Source organism: Heptranchias perlo, chromosome 45 (assembly GCF_035084215.1).
Source record: "Heptranchias perlo isolate sHepPer1 chromosome 45, sHepPer1.hap1, whole genome shotgun sequence".
Classification (NCBI taxonomy): domain Eukaryota; kingdom Metazoa; phylum Chordata; class Chondrichthyes; order Hexanchiformes; family Hexanchidae; genus Heptranchias; species Heptranchias perlo.
This window is the reverse complement of record NC_090369.1, coordinates 2,009,372-2,025,029: the sequence shown is the minus strand read 5'-3', so window position 1 is coordinate 2,025,029 and position 15,658 is coordinate 2,009,372. Positions and strand designations below refer to the sequence as shown.

At 58.8% G+C, this 15,658-nt stretch overlaps 1 protein-coding gene across 1 annotated transcript in view; it reads right to left on the bottom strand.

Moving 5' to 3' along the window:
* Positions 1-15,658, bottom strand: part of LOC137306835 (histone lysine demethylase PHF8-like) — a 41,594-nt gene that overhangs the window by 17,275 nt on the left and 8,661 nt on the right. Inside the window, exons 2-3 of the mRNA XM_067976233.1 lie at positions 3,283-3,368; positions 537-654 (exon numbers count right to left, since the gene is read on the bottom strand). Coding sequence (XP_067832334.1) covers positions 537-654; positions 3,283-3,368 — 204 coding nt within the window. The remainder of the gene's footprint in view (positions 1-536; positions 655-3,282; positions 3,369-15,658) is intronic.

The window sequence follows — 15,658 nt, the reverse complement described above, 5'->3', positions numbered from 1 at the left end:
CTCAGTACCGACCCTCCGACAGTGCGGCGCTCCCTCAGTACTGACCCTCCGACAGTGCGGCGCTCCCTCAGTACTGACCCTCCGACAGTGCGGCGCTCCCTCAGTACTGACCCTCCCACAGTGCGGCGCTCCCTCAGTACCGACCCTCCGACCGTGCGGCGCTCCCTCAGTACCGACCCTCTGACAGTGCGGAGCTCCCTCAGTACTGGCACTGGGGAGTGTCGGGCTAGATTATGGGCTCGAATCTCTGGAGTGGGGGCTCGAACCCATGGCCTTCTGACTCAGAGGCGAGCAAGAGAACGGGGTGGGGGGAGGGGGGGAAGAGAGAGAGAGAGAGCGTGAGAAAAAGGGGCAAGAGAGAGAGAGGGAGAGAGAGAGAGAGAGAGACAGAGACACAGAGCGAGCTGCCCACTGATCCAGGGCTGACGTACACGAAAGGACCCGTGTCAGTTTTAAATAAAAGACACCGCGTGTTACAGGGACGGCGGTCAGAATTCCGCATCGCTTCCCGCGCCGGGGGAGACCACAGCTCCTACCTCGGGAACGTCCTGCCCCGCAGCTCTTTAATGAAGATCTGACTCCCGGTTTGCACCGGCCGTGCTCCGTCGCTACCACCGAGGTTCTCCTGCTTTTGCCAGCTTTTCCTCCTTTTCACTTTGAAGGAGGGAAACAAAAAAAAGCGGATCAGAACCACTGCAAAAGTTAAGAGATTTGCTTCCCGACTTTCCCGGGCCCTCCCCCCGACCCACAGTTGTGGTGCGGAGGCTCTCGTGGCAATAGAAAAAAAATTGACGGGCAAGAAAAGGCCAGTCGGTCCATCAAGCCTGCCCCGCAGCTCATGACGGCCAGAGCATCGTGGCTAAGCACTGGCTCCCGTCCCCGACCCCCCGCTCCCGTCCCCGACCCCCCGCTCCCGTCCCCGCTCCCGTCCCCGACCCCCCGCTCCCGTCCCCCCGCTCCCGTCCCCGACCCCCCGCTCCCGTCCCCGCTCCCGTCCCCGACCCCCCACTCCCGCCCCCCGCTCCCGTCCCCTACCCCCGTTCCCGTCCCCTACCCCCACTCCCCTCCCCGCTCCCGTCCCCTACCCCCGTTCCCGTCCCCTACCCCCACTCCCCTCCCCGCTCCCGTCCCAGACCCCCCGCTCCCTACCCCGACCCCCGCCCCCCTCCTCCCTGCTCCCGCCCCCTACCCCGACCCCCGCTCCCTACCCCGACCCCCGCTCCCTACCCCGACCCCCACCCCCCTCCCCGCTCCCGTCCCCTACCCCCGCTCCCGTCCCCGACTCCCTACCCCGCCCCCCTCCCTGCTCCCGTCCCCTACCCCTGCTCCCTACCCCCGACCCCTCCCCGTTCCCGTCCCCGACCCCCGCTCCCTACCCCGACCCCTGCTCCTGTCCCCCGCCCCGACCCCCGCTCCCGTCCCCCGCTCCCCACCCCAACCCCCGCTCCCTTCCCCGACCTCTGCTCCCTTCCCTGACCCCCACACACACCCCAGCAGCCGTGTAACCTCCTGGGAGGGGTAAAGGAACCGAGAAAAAAAACCCAGGCGAAAAATAACCTGTAAAATTCCTCTCCGACGATGGAAGATCAGGAAGGTGCCAGGTTCCCATCATCCTGTCCCAGTCCCAGTCCCAGTCCCAGTCCCCACTGAATTTGCTGTTCTCAGTGGTGACGGTGCCAGGGGTGATCAAGGGACCCAGGGTTGGAGGGGAGGGGGCGGGGAGAAGAGGGGAAATCAGCCAGGGTACCTGTTCGCTAACCAGCAACCCCTGCTGGAAAACGGATGGTGAATCTACAGGTGGGAGTCGGCACCTTTCAAAGCACTTCGCAACCGAGTAATTTATTTTTGTTTGAAGTGTAGCCGCTGTTTAGGTTGACCGGAACGGGGGGGTCCGCGCCACGTCTGCCTCGAGCGGGACGGGGGGCCGCGTCTGCCTCGAGCGGGACGGGGGGCCACGTCTGCCTCGAGCGGGACGGGGGGCCACGTCTGCCTCGAGCGGGACGGGGGGCCACGTCTGCCTCGAGCGGGACGGGGGGCCACGTCTGCCTCGAGCGGGACGGGGGGCCACGTCTGCCTCGAGCGGGACGGGGGGCCACGTCTGCCTCGAGCGGGACGGGGGGCCACGTCTGCCTCGAGCGGGACAGGGGGGTCCGCGTCTGCCTCGAGCGGGACAGGGGGGTCCGCGCCACGTCTGCCTCGAGCAGGACGGGGGGCCGCGTCTGCCTCGAGCGGGACGGGGGGCCACGTCTGCCTCGAGCGGGACGGGGGGGTCCGCGCCACGTCTGCCTCGAGCGGGACGGGGGGCCGCGTCTGCCTCGAGCGGGACGTAGGGGTCCGCGCCGCGTCTGCCTCGAGCGGGACGGGGGGCCGCGTCTGCCTCGAGCGGGACGGGGGGGCCGTGCCGCGCCTGCCTCGAGCGGGACGGGGGGGGCTGCGCCGCGTCTGCCTCGAGCGGGAAGGGGGGGCCGCGCCGCGTCTGCCTCGAGCGGGCCGCTTCTGCCTCAAGCGGGACGGGGGGGGGCCGTGCCGCGTCTGCCTCGAACGGGACGGGGGGCCGCGCCGCGTCTGCCTCGAGTTGGTCAGCCAGTTCGGGCACAGGAAGATTCCACAAACAGCAGTTAGACGGATGACCAGATGATCTGTATTTTTATCCCAGTGGTGTGGTTTTTGAGGGAGGAATGTTGGCCCAGGTGGGCACTGAGATCCCGGGGGAGGGTCCCAACTCTGCCGAACCATCAGAGTGAAGCCGCAATGGTGGAGGTGGACGACCTCGAATGGTCTGGTGAGCCCATCTTCGAGACCCCGAGGATCAGGCAGTCCGTGTAATGCCATGAGGCAACCTGTGATTTGAAAGATATTTCTCCCCCCCGCCCCCCGCTCTCCGCCCGACCCCCGGCCCCACCACCCCCTTATCAAATCTATAAAGCACGTGCCCTTCGAACCCTGCACCCATCTCTCCGCAGGCTCCTGAAACCCTTCTATCGGGCCCCTCTCAAGAAAAAGCCACGGCTGTCTCTCACCTCTCTCTGTCTCTCTCCATCACAACCGCTCTCAAAGGGACTGGAGGAGGCCATTCGGCCCCTCGAGCCCTGCTCCGCCATTCTATCAGATCATGCCCGACCGGGAGCCGGTGTGGGTCAGCGAGCACAGGGGTTACTCTGAGGTCAGGCTGGTCCTCTCGGTCTGAAAACAGCCCCACCTCACACGACAGAAGGAGTCGATTCGGCCTCAAGTCAAGCTTGTAAGTGAAGCGGGGACGGGGACGGGGGGTTTGGTACTTACTGACGGAGGGGCCATGTGTCTTCTCACAGTCCGGGCAGTGGTACAGGTCGATCTCTGCCGCCGTCTCCTCCTCCACCCCGACACAACTGCAAACATAAAGGCAAGTTAGGGGGAGGGGACAGTCCGAGCCCGTGATCTCCACACAGTAACCGAGACACCCACCCCCAGATCACCAGACCCGAGACCCCGACACCCACCCCCACATCACCAGACCCGAGGCCCCGACACCCACCCCCAGATCACCAGACCCGAGGCCCCGACACCCACCCCCAGATCACCAGACCCGAGGCCCCGACACCCACCCCCAGATCACCAGACCCGAGACCCCGACACCAACCCCCAGATCACCAGACCCGAGGCCCCGACACCCACCCCCAGATCACCAGACCCGAGGCCCCGACACCCACCCCCAGATCACCAGACCCGAGGCCCCGACACCCACCCCCACATCACCAGACCCGAGGCCCCGACACCCACCCCCACATCACCAGACCCGAGGCCCCGACACCCACCCCCAGATCACCAGACCCGAGGCCCCGACACCCACCCCCAGATCACCAGACCCGAGGCCCCGACACCCACCCCCACATCACCAGACCCGAGGCCCCGACACCCACCCCCAGATCACCAGACCCGAGGCCCCGACACCCACCCCCACATCACCAGACCCGACGCCCTGACACCCACCCCCAGATCACCAGACCCGAGGCCCCGACCCCCACCCCCACCCCCAGATCACCAGACCCGAGGCCCCGACACCCACCCCCACATCACCAGACCCGAGGCCCCGACACCCACCCCCAGATCACCAGACCCGAGGCCCCGACACCCACCCCCACATCACCAGACCCGAGGCCCCGACCCCCACCCCCAGATCACCAGACCCGAGGCCCCGACCCCCACCCCCAGATCACCAGACCCGAGGCCCCGACACCCACCCCCAGATCACCAGACCCGAGGCCCCGACACCCCGACACCCACCCCCACATCACCAGACCCGAGGCCCCGACACCCACCCCCAGATCACCAGACCCGAGGCCCCGACACCCACCCCCAGATCACCAGACCCGAGGCCCCGACACCCACCCCCAGATCACCAGACCCGAGGCCCCGACACCCACCCCCAGATCACCAGACCCGAGGCCCCGACACCCACCCCCAGATCACCAGACCCGAGGCCCCGACACCCACCCCCAGATCACCAGACCCGAGGCCCCGACACCAACCCCCAGATCACCAGACCCGAGGCCCCGACACCCACCCCCAGATCACCAGACCCGAGGCCCTGACACCAACCCCCAGATCACCAGACCCGAGGCCCTGAGACCCACCCCCAGATCACCAGACCCGAGGCCCCGAGACCCACCCCCAGATCACCAGACCCGAGGCCCCGACACCCACCCCCAGATCACCAGACCCGAGGCCCCGACACCCACCCCCACATCACCAGACCCGAGGCCCCGACACCCACCCCCACATCACCAGACCCGAGGCCCTGAGACCCACCCCCAGATCACCAGACCCGAGGCCCCGACACCCACCCCCAGATCACCAGACCCGAGGCCCCGACACCAACCCCCACATCACCAGACCCGAGGCCCCGACACCCACCCCCAGATCACCAGACCCGAGGCCCTGAGACCCACCCCCAGATCACCAGACCCGAGGCCCCGACACCCACCCCCAGATCACCAGACCCGAGGCCCCGACACCCACCCCCAGATCACCAGACCCGAGGCCCCGACCCCCACCCCCACCCCCAGATCACCAGACCCGAGGCCCTGAGACCCACCCCCAGATCACCAGACCCGAGGCCCCGACACCCACCCCCAGATCACCAGACCCGAGGCCCCGACACCCACCCCCACATCACCAGACCCGAGGCCCCGACACCCACCCCCACCCCCAGATCACCAGACCCGAGGCCCCGACCCCCACCCCCACCCCCAGATCACCAGACACGAGTCCCCGACACCCACCCCCAGATCACCAGACCCGAGGCCCCGACACCCACCCCCAGATCACCAGACCCGAGGCCCCGACACCCACCCCCACCCCCAGATCACCAGACCCGAGGCCCTGAGACCCACCCCCAGATCACCAGACCCGAGGCCCCGACACCCACCCCCACATCACCAGACCCGAGGCCCCGACACCCACCCCCAGATCACCAGACCCGAGGCCCTGACACCCACCCCCACATCACCAGACCCGAGGCCCCGACACCCACCCCCACCCCCAGATCACCAGACCCGAGGCCCTGAGACCCACCCCCAGATCACCAGACCCGAGGCCCCGACACCCACCCCCAGATCACCAGACCCGAGGCCCCGACACCCACCCCCAGATCACCAGACCCGAGGCCCCGACACCCACCCCCACCCCCAGATCACCAGACCCGAGGCCCTGACACCAACCCCCAGATCACCAGACCCGAGGCCCTGAGACCCACCCCCAGATCACCAGACCCGAGGCCCCGACACCCACCCCCAGATCACCAGACCCGAGGCCCTGACACCCACCCCCAGATCACCAGACCCGAGGCCCCGACACCCACCCCCACATCACCAGACCCGAGGCCCTGACACCCACCCGATCACACGGCCAACGGAATGTAATTAGCACCCCTCTAAGCTCAACGGAACGAGCTGGCCCAACCACTCAACAGTTGTCAGCTTTAGAACGGAGCCCGAGGACAGTACCGTTTCCTGTCATTGCAAAATGATCAAACTAAACAGGAAGACGGAATCAAAGAGAGAAGTACACCAGCAACAGTCAACCTATTCTACCATGGGCACTGACTTTTTTAATTCATTCATGGGATGTGGGCGTCGCTGGCATTTATTGCCCATCCCTAATTGCCCCTTGAGAAGGTGGCGGTGAGCCGCCTTCTTGAACCGCTGCAGTCCGTGTGGTGAAGGTTCTCCCACAGTGCTGTTAGGGAGGGAGTTCCAGGATTTTGACCCAGCGACGATGAAGGAACGGCCGATATATTTCCAAGTCGGGATGGTGTGTGACTTGGAGGGGAACGTGCTGGTGGTGTTGTTCCCATGTGCCTGCTGCCCTTGTCCTTCTAGGTGGTAGAGGTCGCGGGTTTGGGAGGTGCTGTCGAAGAAGCCTTGGCGAGTTGCTGCAGTGCATCCTGTGGATGGTACACACTGCAGCCACAGTGCGCCGGTGGTGAAGGGAGTGAATATTTAGGGGGGTGGATGGGGTGCCAATCAAGCAGGCTGCTTTGTCCTGGATGATGTCGAGCTTCTTGAGTGTTGTTGGAGCTGCACTCATCCAGGCAAGTGGAGAGTATTCCATCACACTCCTGACTTGTGCTTTGTAAATGGTGGAAGGGCTTTGGGGAGTCAGGAAGTGAGTCAATCGCCACAGAATACCCAGTCTCTGACCTGCTCTTGTAGCCACATTATTTACGTGGCTGGTCCAGTTAAGTTTCTGGTCAATGGTGACCCCCAGGATGTTAATGGTGGGGGATTCGGCGATGGTAATGCCGTTGAATGTCAAGGGGAGGTGGTTAGATTCTCTCTTGTTGGAGATGGTCACTGCCTGGTACTTAAGTGGCAAGTAACCTTCGTGGCACATATAAGCCCAAGCCTGGATGTTGTCGAGGTCTTGCTGCATGCGGGCACGGACTGCTTCATTATCTGAGAAATTGTGAATGGAACTGAACACTGTGCAATCAGCGAACATCCCCACTTCTGACCTTATGATGGAGGGAAGGTCATTGATGAAGCAGCTGAAGATGGTTGGGCCGAGGACACTGCCCTGAGGAACTCCTGTGGAATGTCCTGGGGCTGAGATGATTGGCCTCCAACAACAACTACCATCTTCCTTTGCAAGGTATGACTCCAGCCACTGGAGAGTTTTCCCCCGATTCCCATTGACTTCAATTTTACTCGGGCTCCATGATGCCACACTCGGTCAAATGCTGCCTTGATGTCCAGAGCAGTCACTCTCACCTCACCTCTGGAATTCAGTTCCTTTGTCCATGTTTGGATCAAGGCTGTAATGAAATTATACTGGGGCCTCACAATCCCTCTCTCTCAGGGAGATATCTGTACACTGACTGGTGTCTCTCAGTCCCCTCTCTCTCAGGGAGATATCTGTACACTGACTGGTGTCTCTCAGTCCCCTCTCTCTCAGGGAGATATCTGTACACTGACTGGTGTCTCTCAGTCACATCTCTCTCTCGGAGATATCTGTACACTGACTGCTGTCTCTCAGTCCCCTCTCTCTCGGAGATATCTGTACACTGACTGCTGTCTCTCAGTCCCCTCTCTCTCGGAGATATCTGTACACTGACTGGTGTCTCTCAGTCACCTCTCTCTCTCTCAGGGAGATATCTTTACACTGACTGGTGTCTCTCATTCCCCGCTCTCTCTCAGGGAGATATCTGCACACTGAATGGGATGTCTCAGTCCTTCAGAAAGATATATCTACACTGTCCGACCCAAAGTAAACATGGCGCAACCCCGTCCCGCGAAACGGAAACACGGCGCGACCCCGTCCCGCTCAACGTAAATAGGGTGCGACCACGTCCCGCTCAACGGAAACACTGTCTTGACCCCGTCCCGCTCAACGTAAACACTGTACTGACCCCGTCCCACTCAATGCAAACACTGTCTGACCCCGTCCCACTCAATATAAACACGGCGTGACCCCGTCCCACTCAATATAAACACTGTCTGACGAAGTCCGACTCAATGTAAACACCGTCTGACCCTGTCGACTCAACGTAAACACTGTCTGACCCCGTCCCACTCAATGTAAACACTGTCTGACCCCTTCCCGCTCAACGTAAACAGGGCGTGACCCCGTCCAACTCAATGTAAACAGGGCGCGACCCCGTCCGGCTTCACGTAAACACGGCGCGACCCCGTCCCGCTCAACGTAAACACTGTCTGACCCCGTCCCACTCAATGTAAACACTGTCTGACCCCGTCCCACTCAATGTAAACACTGTCTGACCCTGTCCGACTCAATGTAAACACGGCTCGACCCCGTCCCACTCAATATAAACACTGTCTGACCCCGTCCCACTCAATGTAAACACTGTCTGACCCCGTCCCACTCAATGTAAACACGGCGTGACCCCGTCCCACTCAATGTAAACACGGCGTGACCCCGTCCCACTCAATGTAAACACTGTCTGACCCCGTCCCGCTCAACGTAAACACGGCGTGACCCCGTCCCACTCAATGTAAACACGGCGTGACCCCGTCCCACTCAATGTAAACACGGCGTGACCCCGTCCCACTCAATGTAAACACGGCGTGACCCCGTCCCACTCAATGTAAACACGGCGAGACCCCGTACGACTAAATGTAAACACGGCGCGACCCCATCCCGCTCAACGTAAATAGGGTGCAACCCCGTCCCACTCAATGCAAACACTGTCTGACCCCGTCCCACTCAATGTAAACACTGTCTGACCCTGGCCCACTCAATGTAAACACTGTATGACCCTGTCCCACTCAACGTAAACACAGTCTGACCCCATCCCACTCAATGGAAACACTGTCTGACCCCGTCCCGCTCAATGGAAACACTGTCTGACCCCGTCCCACTCAATGTAAACACGGCGTGACCCCGTCCGACTCAATGTAAACACGGCGTGACCCCGTCCCACTCAATGTAAACACGGCGTGAACCCGTCCCACTCAATGTAAACACGGCGTGACCCTGGCCCACTCAACGGAAACCCTGTCTGACCCTGTCCCACTCAATGTAAACACGGCGTGACACCGTCCCACTCAATGTAAACACGGCGTGACCCCGTCCGACTAAATGTAAACACGGCGCGACCCCATCCCGCTCAACGTAAATAGGGTGCGACCCCGTCCCACTCAATGTAAACACGGTCTGACCCCGTCCCACTCAATGTAAACACTGTCTGACCCCGTCCCACTCAATGTAAACACGGCATGACCCCATCCCACTCAATGTAAACACGGCATGACCCCGTCCCACTCACTGGAAACACGGCGTGACCCCATCCCACTCAATGTAAACACGGCATGAACACATCCCACTCAATGTGAACTCTGTCTGACCCTGTCCCACTCAATGTAAACACTGTCTGACCCTGTCCCACTCAATGTAAACACTGTCTGACCCTGTCCCACTCAATGTAAACTCTGTCTGACCCTGTCCCACTCAATGTAAACACTGTCTGACCCTGTCCCACTCAACGTAAACACTGTCTGACCCTGTCCGACTCAACGTAAACACTGTCTGACCCTGTCCGACTCAATATAAACACGGCTCGACCCCGTCCCACTAAATGTAAACACTGTCTGACCCTGGCCCACTCAATGTAAACACTATCTGACCCTGTCCCACTCAACGCAAACACAGTCTGACCCCGTCCCACTCAATGTAAACACTGTCTGACCCCGTCCCACTCAATGCAAACACTGTCTGACCCCGTCCCGCTCAACGTAAACACGGCGTGACCCCGTCCCGCTCAACGTAAACACAGCGTGACCCCGTCCCGCTCAACGTAAACACTGTCTGACCCCGTCCCACTCAATGTAAACACTGTCTGACCCCGTCCCACTCAATGTAACCAATGTCTGACCCCGTCCCACTCAATGTAAACACAGCGTGACCCCGTCCCACTCAATGTAAACACGGCGTGACCCCGTTCCACTCAATGTAAACACGGCGTGACCCCGTCCCACTCAATGTAAACACGGCGTGACCCTGTCCCACTCAATGCAAACACTGTCTGACCCCGTCCCACTCAACGTAAACACTGTCTGACCCCGTCCCGCTCAATGTAAACACTGTCTGACCCCGTCCCACTCAACGTAAACACTGTCTGACCCTGTCCCACTCAACGTAAACACTGTCTGACCCTGTCCGACTCAATGTAAACACGGCTCGACCCCGTCCCACTCAATGTAAACACTGTCTGACCCCGTCCCACTCAACGTAAACACTGTCTGACCCCGTCCCACTCAACAAAACACTGTCTGACCCTGTCCCACTCAACGTAAACACTGTCTGACCCTGTCCGACTCAATGTAAACACTGTCTGACCCCGTCCCGCTCAATGTAAACACTGTCTGACCCCGTCCCACTCAACGTAAACACTGTCTGACCCCGTCCCACTCAACATAAACACTGTCTGACCCTGTCCGACTCAATGTAAACACGGCTCGACCCCGTCCCACGAAATGTAAACACTGTCTGACCCTGTCCCACTCAATGCAAACACTGTCTGACCCCGTCCCGCTCAACGTAAACACGGCGTGACCCCATCCCACTCAATGTAAACACTGTCTGACCCCGTCCCACTCAATGTAAACACTGTCTAACCCCGTCCCGCTCAACGTAAACAAGGCGTGACCCCGTCCCGCTCAATGTAAACACTGTCTGTCCCTGTCCCACTCAATGTAAACAATGTCTGACCCCATCCCGCTCAATGTAAACACGGCGTGACCCCGTCCCACTCAATGTAAACACGGCGTGACCCCGTCCCACTCAATGTAAACACGGCGTGACCCCGTCCCACTCAATGCAAACACGGCGTGACCCCATCCCACTCAACGTAAACACTGTCTGACCCCGTCCCGCTCAATGTAAACACTGTCTGACCCTTTCCCACTCAACGTAAACACTGTCTGACCCTGTCCGACTCAATGTAAACACGGCTCGACCCCGTCCCGCTCAATGTAAACACTGTCTGACCCTGTCCCACTCAACGTAAACACTGTCTGACCCTGTCCGACTCAATGTAAACACGGCTCGACCCCGTCCCACTCAATGTAAACACTGTCTGACCCTGGCCCACTCAATGCAAACACTGTCTGACCCTGTCCCACTCAACGTAAACCCTGTCTGACCCCGTCCGACGAAATGTAAACACGGCGCGACCCCATCCCGCTCAACGTAAATAGGGTGCGACCCCGTCCCACTCAATGTAAACACTGTCTGACCCCGTCCCACTCAATGCAAACACTGTCTGACCCCGTCCCACTCAATGGAAACACGACATGACCCCCGTCCCACTCAATGTAAACACGGCATGACCCCGTCCCACTCAATGTAAACACGGTGTGACCCCATCCCACTCAATGTAAACACGGCGTGACCCCGTCCCATTCAATGTAAACACTGTCTGACCCCGTCCCACTCAATGTAAACACTGTCTGACCCCGTCCCACTAAATGTAAACACTGTCTGACCCCGTCCCACTCAAAGTAAACACTGTCTGACCCTGTCCCACTCAACGTAAACACTGTCTGACCCTGTCCGACACTCAATGTAAACACTGTCTGACCCTGTCCCACTCAATGTAAACCGTCTGACCCCGTCCCACTCAATGTAAACACGGCATGACCCCGTCGCACTCAATGTAAACACGGCATGACCCCATCCCACTCAATGTAAACACGGCGTGACCCCGTCCCACTCAATGTAAACACGGCGTGACCCCGTCCCATTCAATGTAAACACTGTCTGACCCCGTCCCACTCAATGTAAACACTGTCTGACCCCGTCCCACTAAATGTAAACACTGTCTGACCCCGTCCCGCTCAAAGTAAACACTGTCTGACCCCGTCCCGCTCAACGTAAACACTGTCTGACCCTGTCCGACACTCAATGTAAACACTGTCTGACCCCGTCCCACTCAACGTAAACCCTGTCTGACCCCGTCCGACGAAATGTAAACACGGCGCGACCCCATCCCGCTCAACGTAAATAGCGTGCGACCCCGTCCCACTCAATGTAAACACTGTCTGACCCCGTCCCACTCAATGTAAACACTGTCTGACCCCGTCCCACTCAATGTAAACACTGTCTGACCCCGTCCCACTCAATGTAAACACTGTCCGACCCTGGCCCACTCAATGCAAACACTGTCTGACCCTGTCCCACTCAACGTAAACCCTGTCTGACCCCGTCCCACTCAATGTAAACACTGTCTGACCCCGTTGCACTCAATGTAAACACGGCATGACCCAGTCCCACTCAATGTAAACACGGCGTGACCCCATCCCACTCAATGTAAACACGGCGTGACCCCGTCCCATTCAATGTAAACACTGTCTGACCCCGTCCCACTCAATGTAAACACTGTCTGACCCCGTCCCACTCAATGTAAACACTGTCTGACCCCGTCCCACTAAATGTAAACACTGTCTGACCCCGTCCCACTCAAAGTAAACACTGTCTGACCCTGTCCCACTCAATGTAAACACTGTCTGATGCTGTCCGACACTCAATGTAAACACTGTCTGACCCCGTCCCACTCAATGTAAACACTGTCTGATCCTGTCCCACTCAACGTAAACACAGTCTGACCCTGTCCCACTCAACGTAAACCCTGTCTGACCCCGTCCGACGAAATGTAAACACGGCGCGACCCCATCCCGCTCAACGTAAATAGGGTGCGACCCCGTCCCACTCAATGTAAACACTGTCTGACCCCGTCCCACTCAATGCAAACACTGTCTGACCCCGTCCCACTCAATGTAAACACTGTCTGACCCCGTCCCACTCAACGTAAACACTGTCTGACCCTGTCCGACTCAATGTAAACACTGTCTGACCCCGTCCCACTCAATGTAAACACTGTCTGACCCCGTCCCACTCAATGTAAACACTGTCTGACCCCGTCCCACTAAATGTAAACACTGTCTGACCCCGTCCCACTCAAAGTAAACACTGTCTGACCCTGTCCCACTCAACGTAAACACTGTCTGACCCTGTCCCACACTCAATGTAAACACTGTCTGACCCTGTCCCACTCAATGTAAACCGCCTGACCCCGTCCCACTCAATGTAAACACGGCATGACCCCGTCGCACTCAATGTAAACACGGCATGACCCCATCCCACTCAATGTAAACACGGCGTGACCCCGTCCCACTCAATGTAAACACGGCGTGACCCCGTCCCATTCAATGTAAACACTGTCTGACCCCGTCCCACTCAATGTAAACACTGTCTGACCCCGTCCCACTCAATGTAAACACTGTCTGACCCCGTCCCGCTCAAAGTAAACACTGTCTGACCCCGTCCCGCTCAACGTAAACACTGTCTGACCCTGTCCGACACTCAATGTAAACACTGTCTGACCCCGTCCCACTCAACGTAAACCCTGTCTGACCCCGTCCGACGAAATGTAAACACGGCGCGACCCCATCCCGCTCAACGTAAATAGCGTGCGACCCCGTCCCACTCAATGTAAACACTGTCTGACCCCGTCCCACTCAATGTAAACACTGTCTGACCCCGTCCCACTCAATGTAAACACTGTCTGACCCCGTCCCACTCAATGTAAACACTGTCTGACCCCGTCCCACTCAATGTAAACACTGTCTGACCCCGTCCCACTCAATGTAAACACTGTCCGACCCTGGCCCACTCAATGCAAACACTGTCTGACCCTGTCCCACTCAACGTAAACCCTGTCTGACCCCGTCCCACTCAATGTAAACACTGTCTGACCCCGTCGCACTCAATGTAAACACGGCATGACCCCGTCCCACTCAATGTAAACACGGCGTGACCCCATCCCACTCAATGTAAACACGGCGTGACCCCTTCCCATTCAATGTAAACACTGTCTGACCCCGTCCCACTCAATGTAAACACTGTCTGACCCCGTCCCACTCAATGTAAACACTGTCTGACCCCGTCCCACTAAATGTAAACACTGTCTGACCCCGTCCCACTCAAAGTAAACACTGTCTGACCCTGTCCCACTCAATGTAAACACTGTCTGATGCTGTCCGACACTCAATGTAAACACTGTCTGACCCCGTCCCACTCAATGTAAACACTGTCTGATCCTGTCCCACTCAACGTAAACACAGTCTGACCCTGTCCCACTCAACGTAAACCCTGTCTGACCCCGTCCGACGAAATGTAAACACGGCGCGACCCCATCCCGCTCAACGTCAATTGGGTGCGACCCCGTCCCACTCAATGTAAACACTGTCTGACCCCGTCCCACTCAATGTAAACACTGTCTGACCCCGTCCCACTCAATGTAAACACTGTCTGACCCCGTCCCACTCAATGTAAACACTGTCCGACCCTGGCCCACTCAATGTAAACACTGTCTGATCCTGTCCCACTCAACGTAAACACAGTCTGACCCTGTCCCACTCAACGTAAACCCTGTCTGACCCCGTCCGACGAAATGTAAACACGGCGCGACCCCATCCCGCTCAACGTAAATAGGGTGCGACCCCGTCCCACTCAATGTAAACACTGTCTGACCCCGTCCCACTCAATGCAAACACTGTCTGACCCCGTCCCACTCAATGTAAACACTGTCTGACCCCGTCCCACTCAACGTAAACACTGTCTGACCCTGTCCGACTCAATGTAAACACGGCTCGACCCCGTCCCACTCAATGTAAACACTGTCCGACCCTGGCCCACTCAATGCAAACACTGTCTGACCCTGTCCCACTCAACGTAAACCCTGTCTGACCCCGTTCCACTCAATGTAAACACGGCATGACCCCGTCGCACTCAATGTAAACACGGCATGACCCCGTCCCACTCAATGTAAACACGGCGTGACCCCATCCCACTCAATGTAAACACGGCATGACCCCGTCCCATTCAATGTAAACACTGTCTGACCCCGTCCCACTCAATGTAAACACTGTCTGACCCCGTCCCACTAAATGTAAACACTGTCTGACCCCGTCCCACTCAAAGTAAACACTGTCTGACCCTGTCCCACTCAACGTAAACACTGTCTGACCCTGTCCGACACTCAATGTAAACACTGTCTGACCCTGTCCCACTCAACGTAAACACTGTCTGACCCTGTCCGACACTCAATGTAAACACTGTCTGACCCCGTCCCACTCAATGTAAACACTGTCTGATCCTGTCCCACTCAATGCAAACACTGTCTGACCCCGTCCCACTCAATGTAAACACTGTCTGACCCCGTCCCACTCAATGCAAACACTGTCTGACCCCGTCCCACTCAATGTAAACACTGTCTGACCCCGTCCCACTCAACGTAAACACTGTCTGACCCTGTCCGACTCAATGTAAACACGGCTCGACCCCGTCCCACTCAATGTAAACACTGTCCGACCCTGGCCCACTCAATGCAAACACTGTCTGACCCTGTCCCACTCAACGTAAACCCTGTCTGACCCCGTCCCACTCAATGTAAACACGGCATGACCCCGTCGCACTCAATGTAAACACGGCATGACCCCGTCCCACTCAATGTAAACACGGCGTGACCCCATCCCACTCAATGTAAACACGGCATGACCCCGTCCCATTCAATGTAAACACTGTCTGACCCCGTCCCACTCAATGTAAACACTGTCTGACCCCGTCCCACTAAATGTAAACACTGTCTGACCCCGTCCCA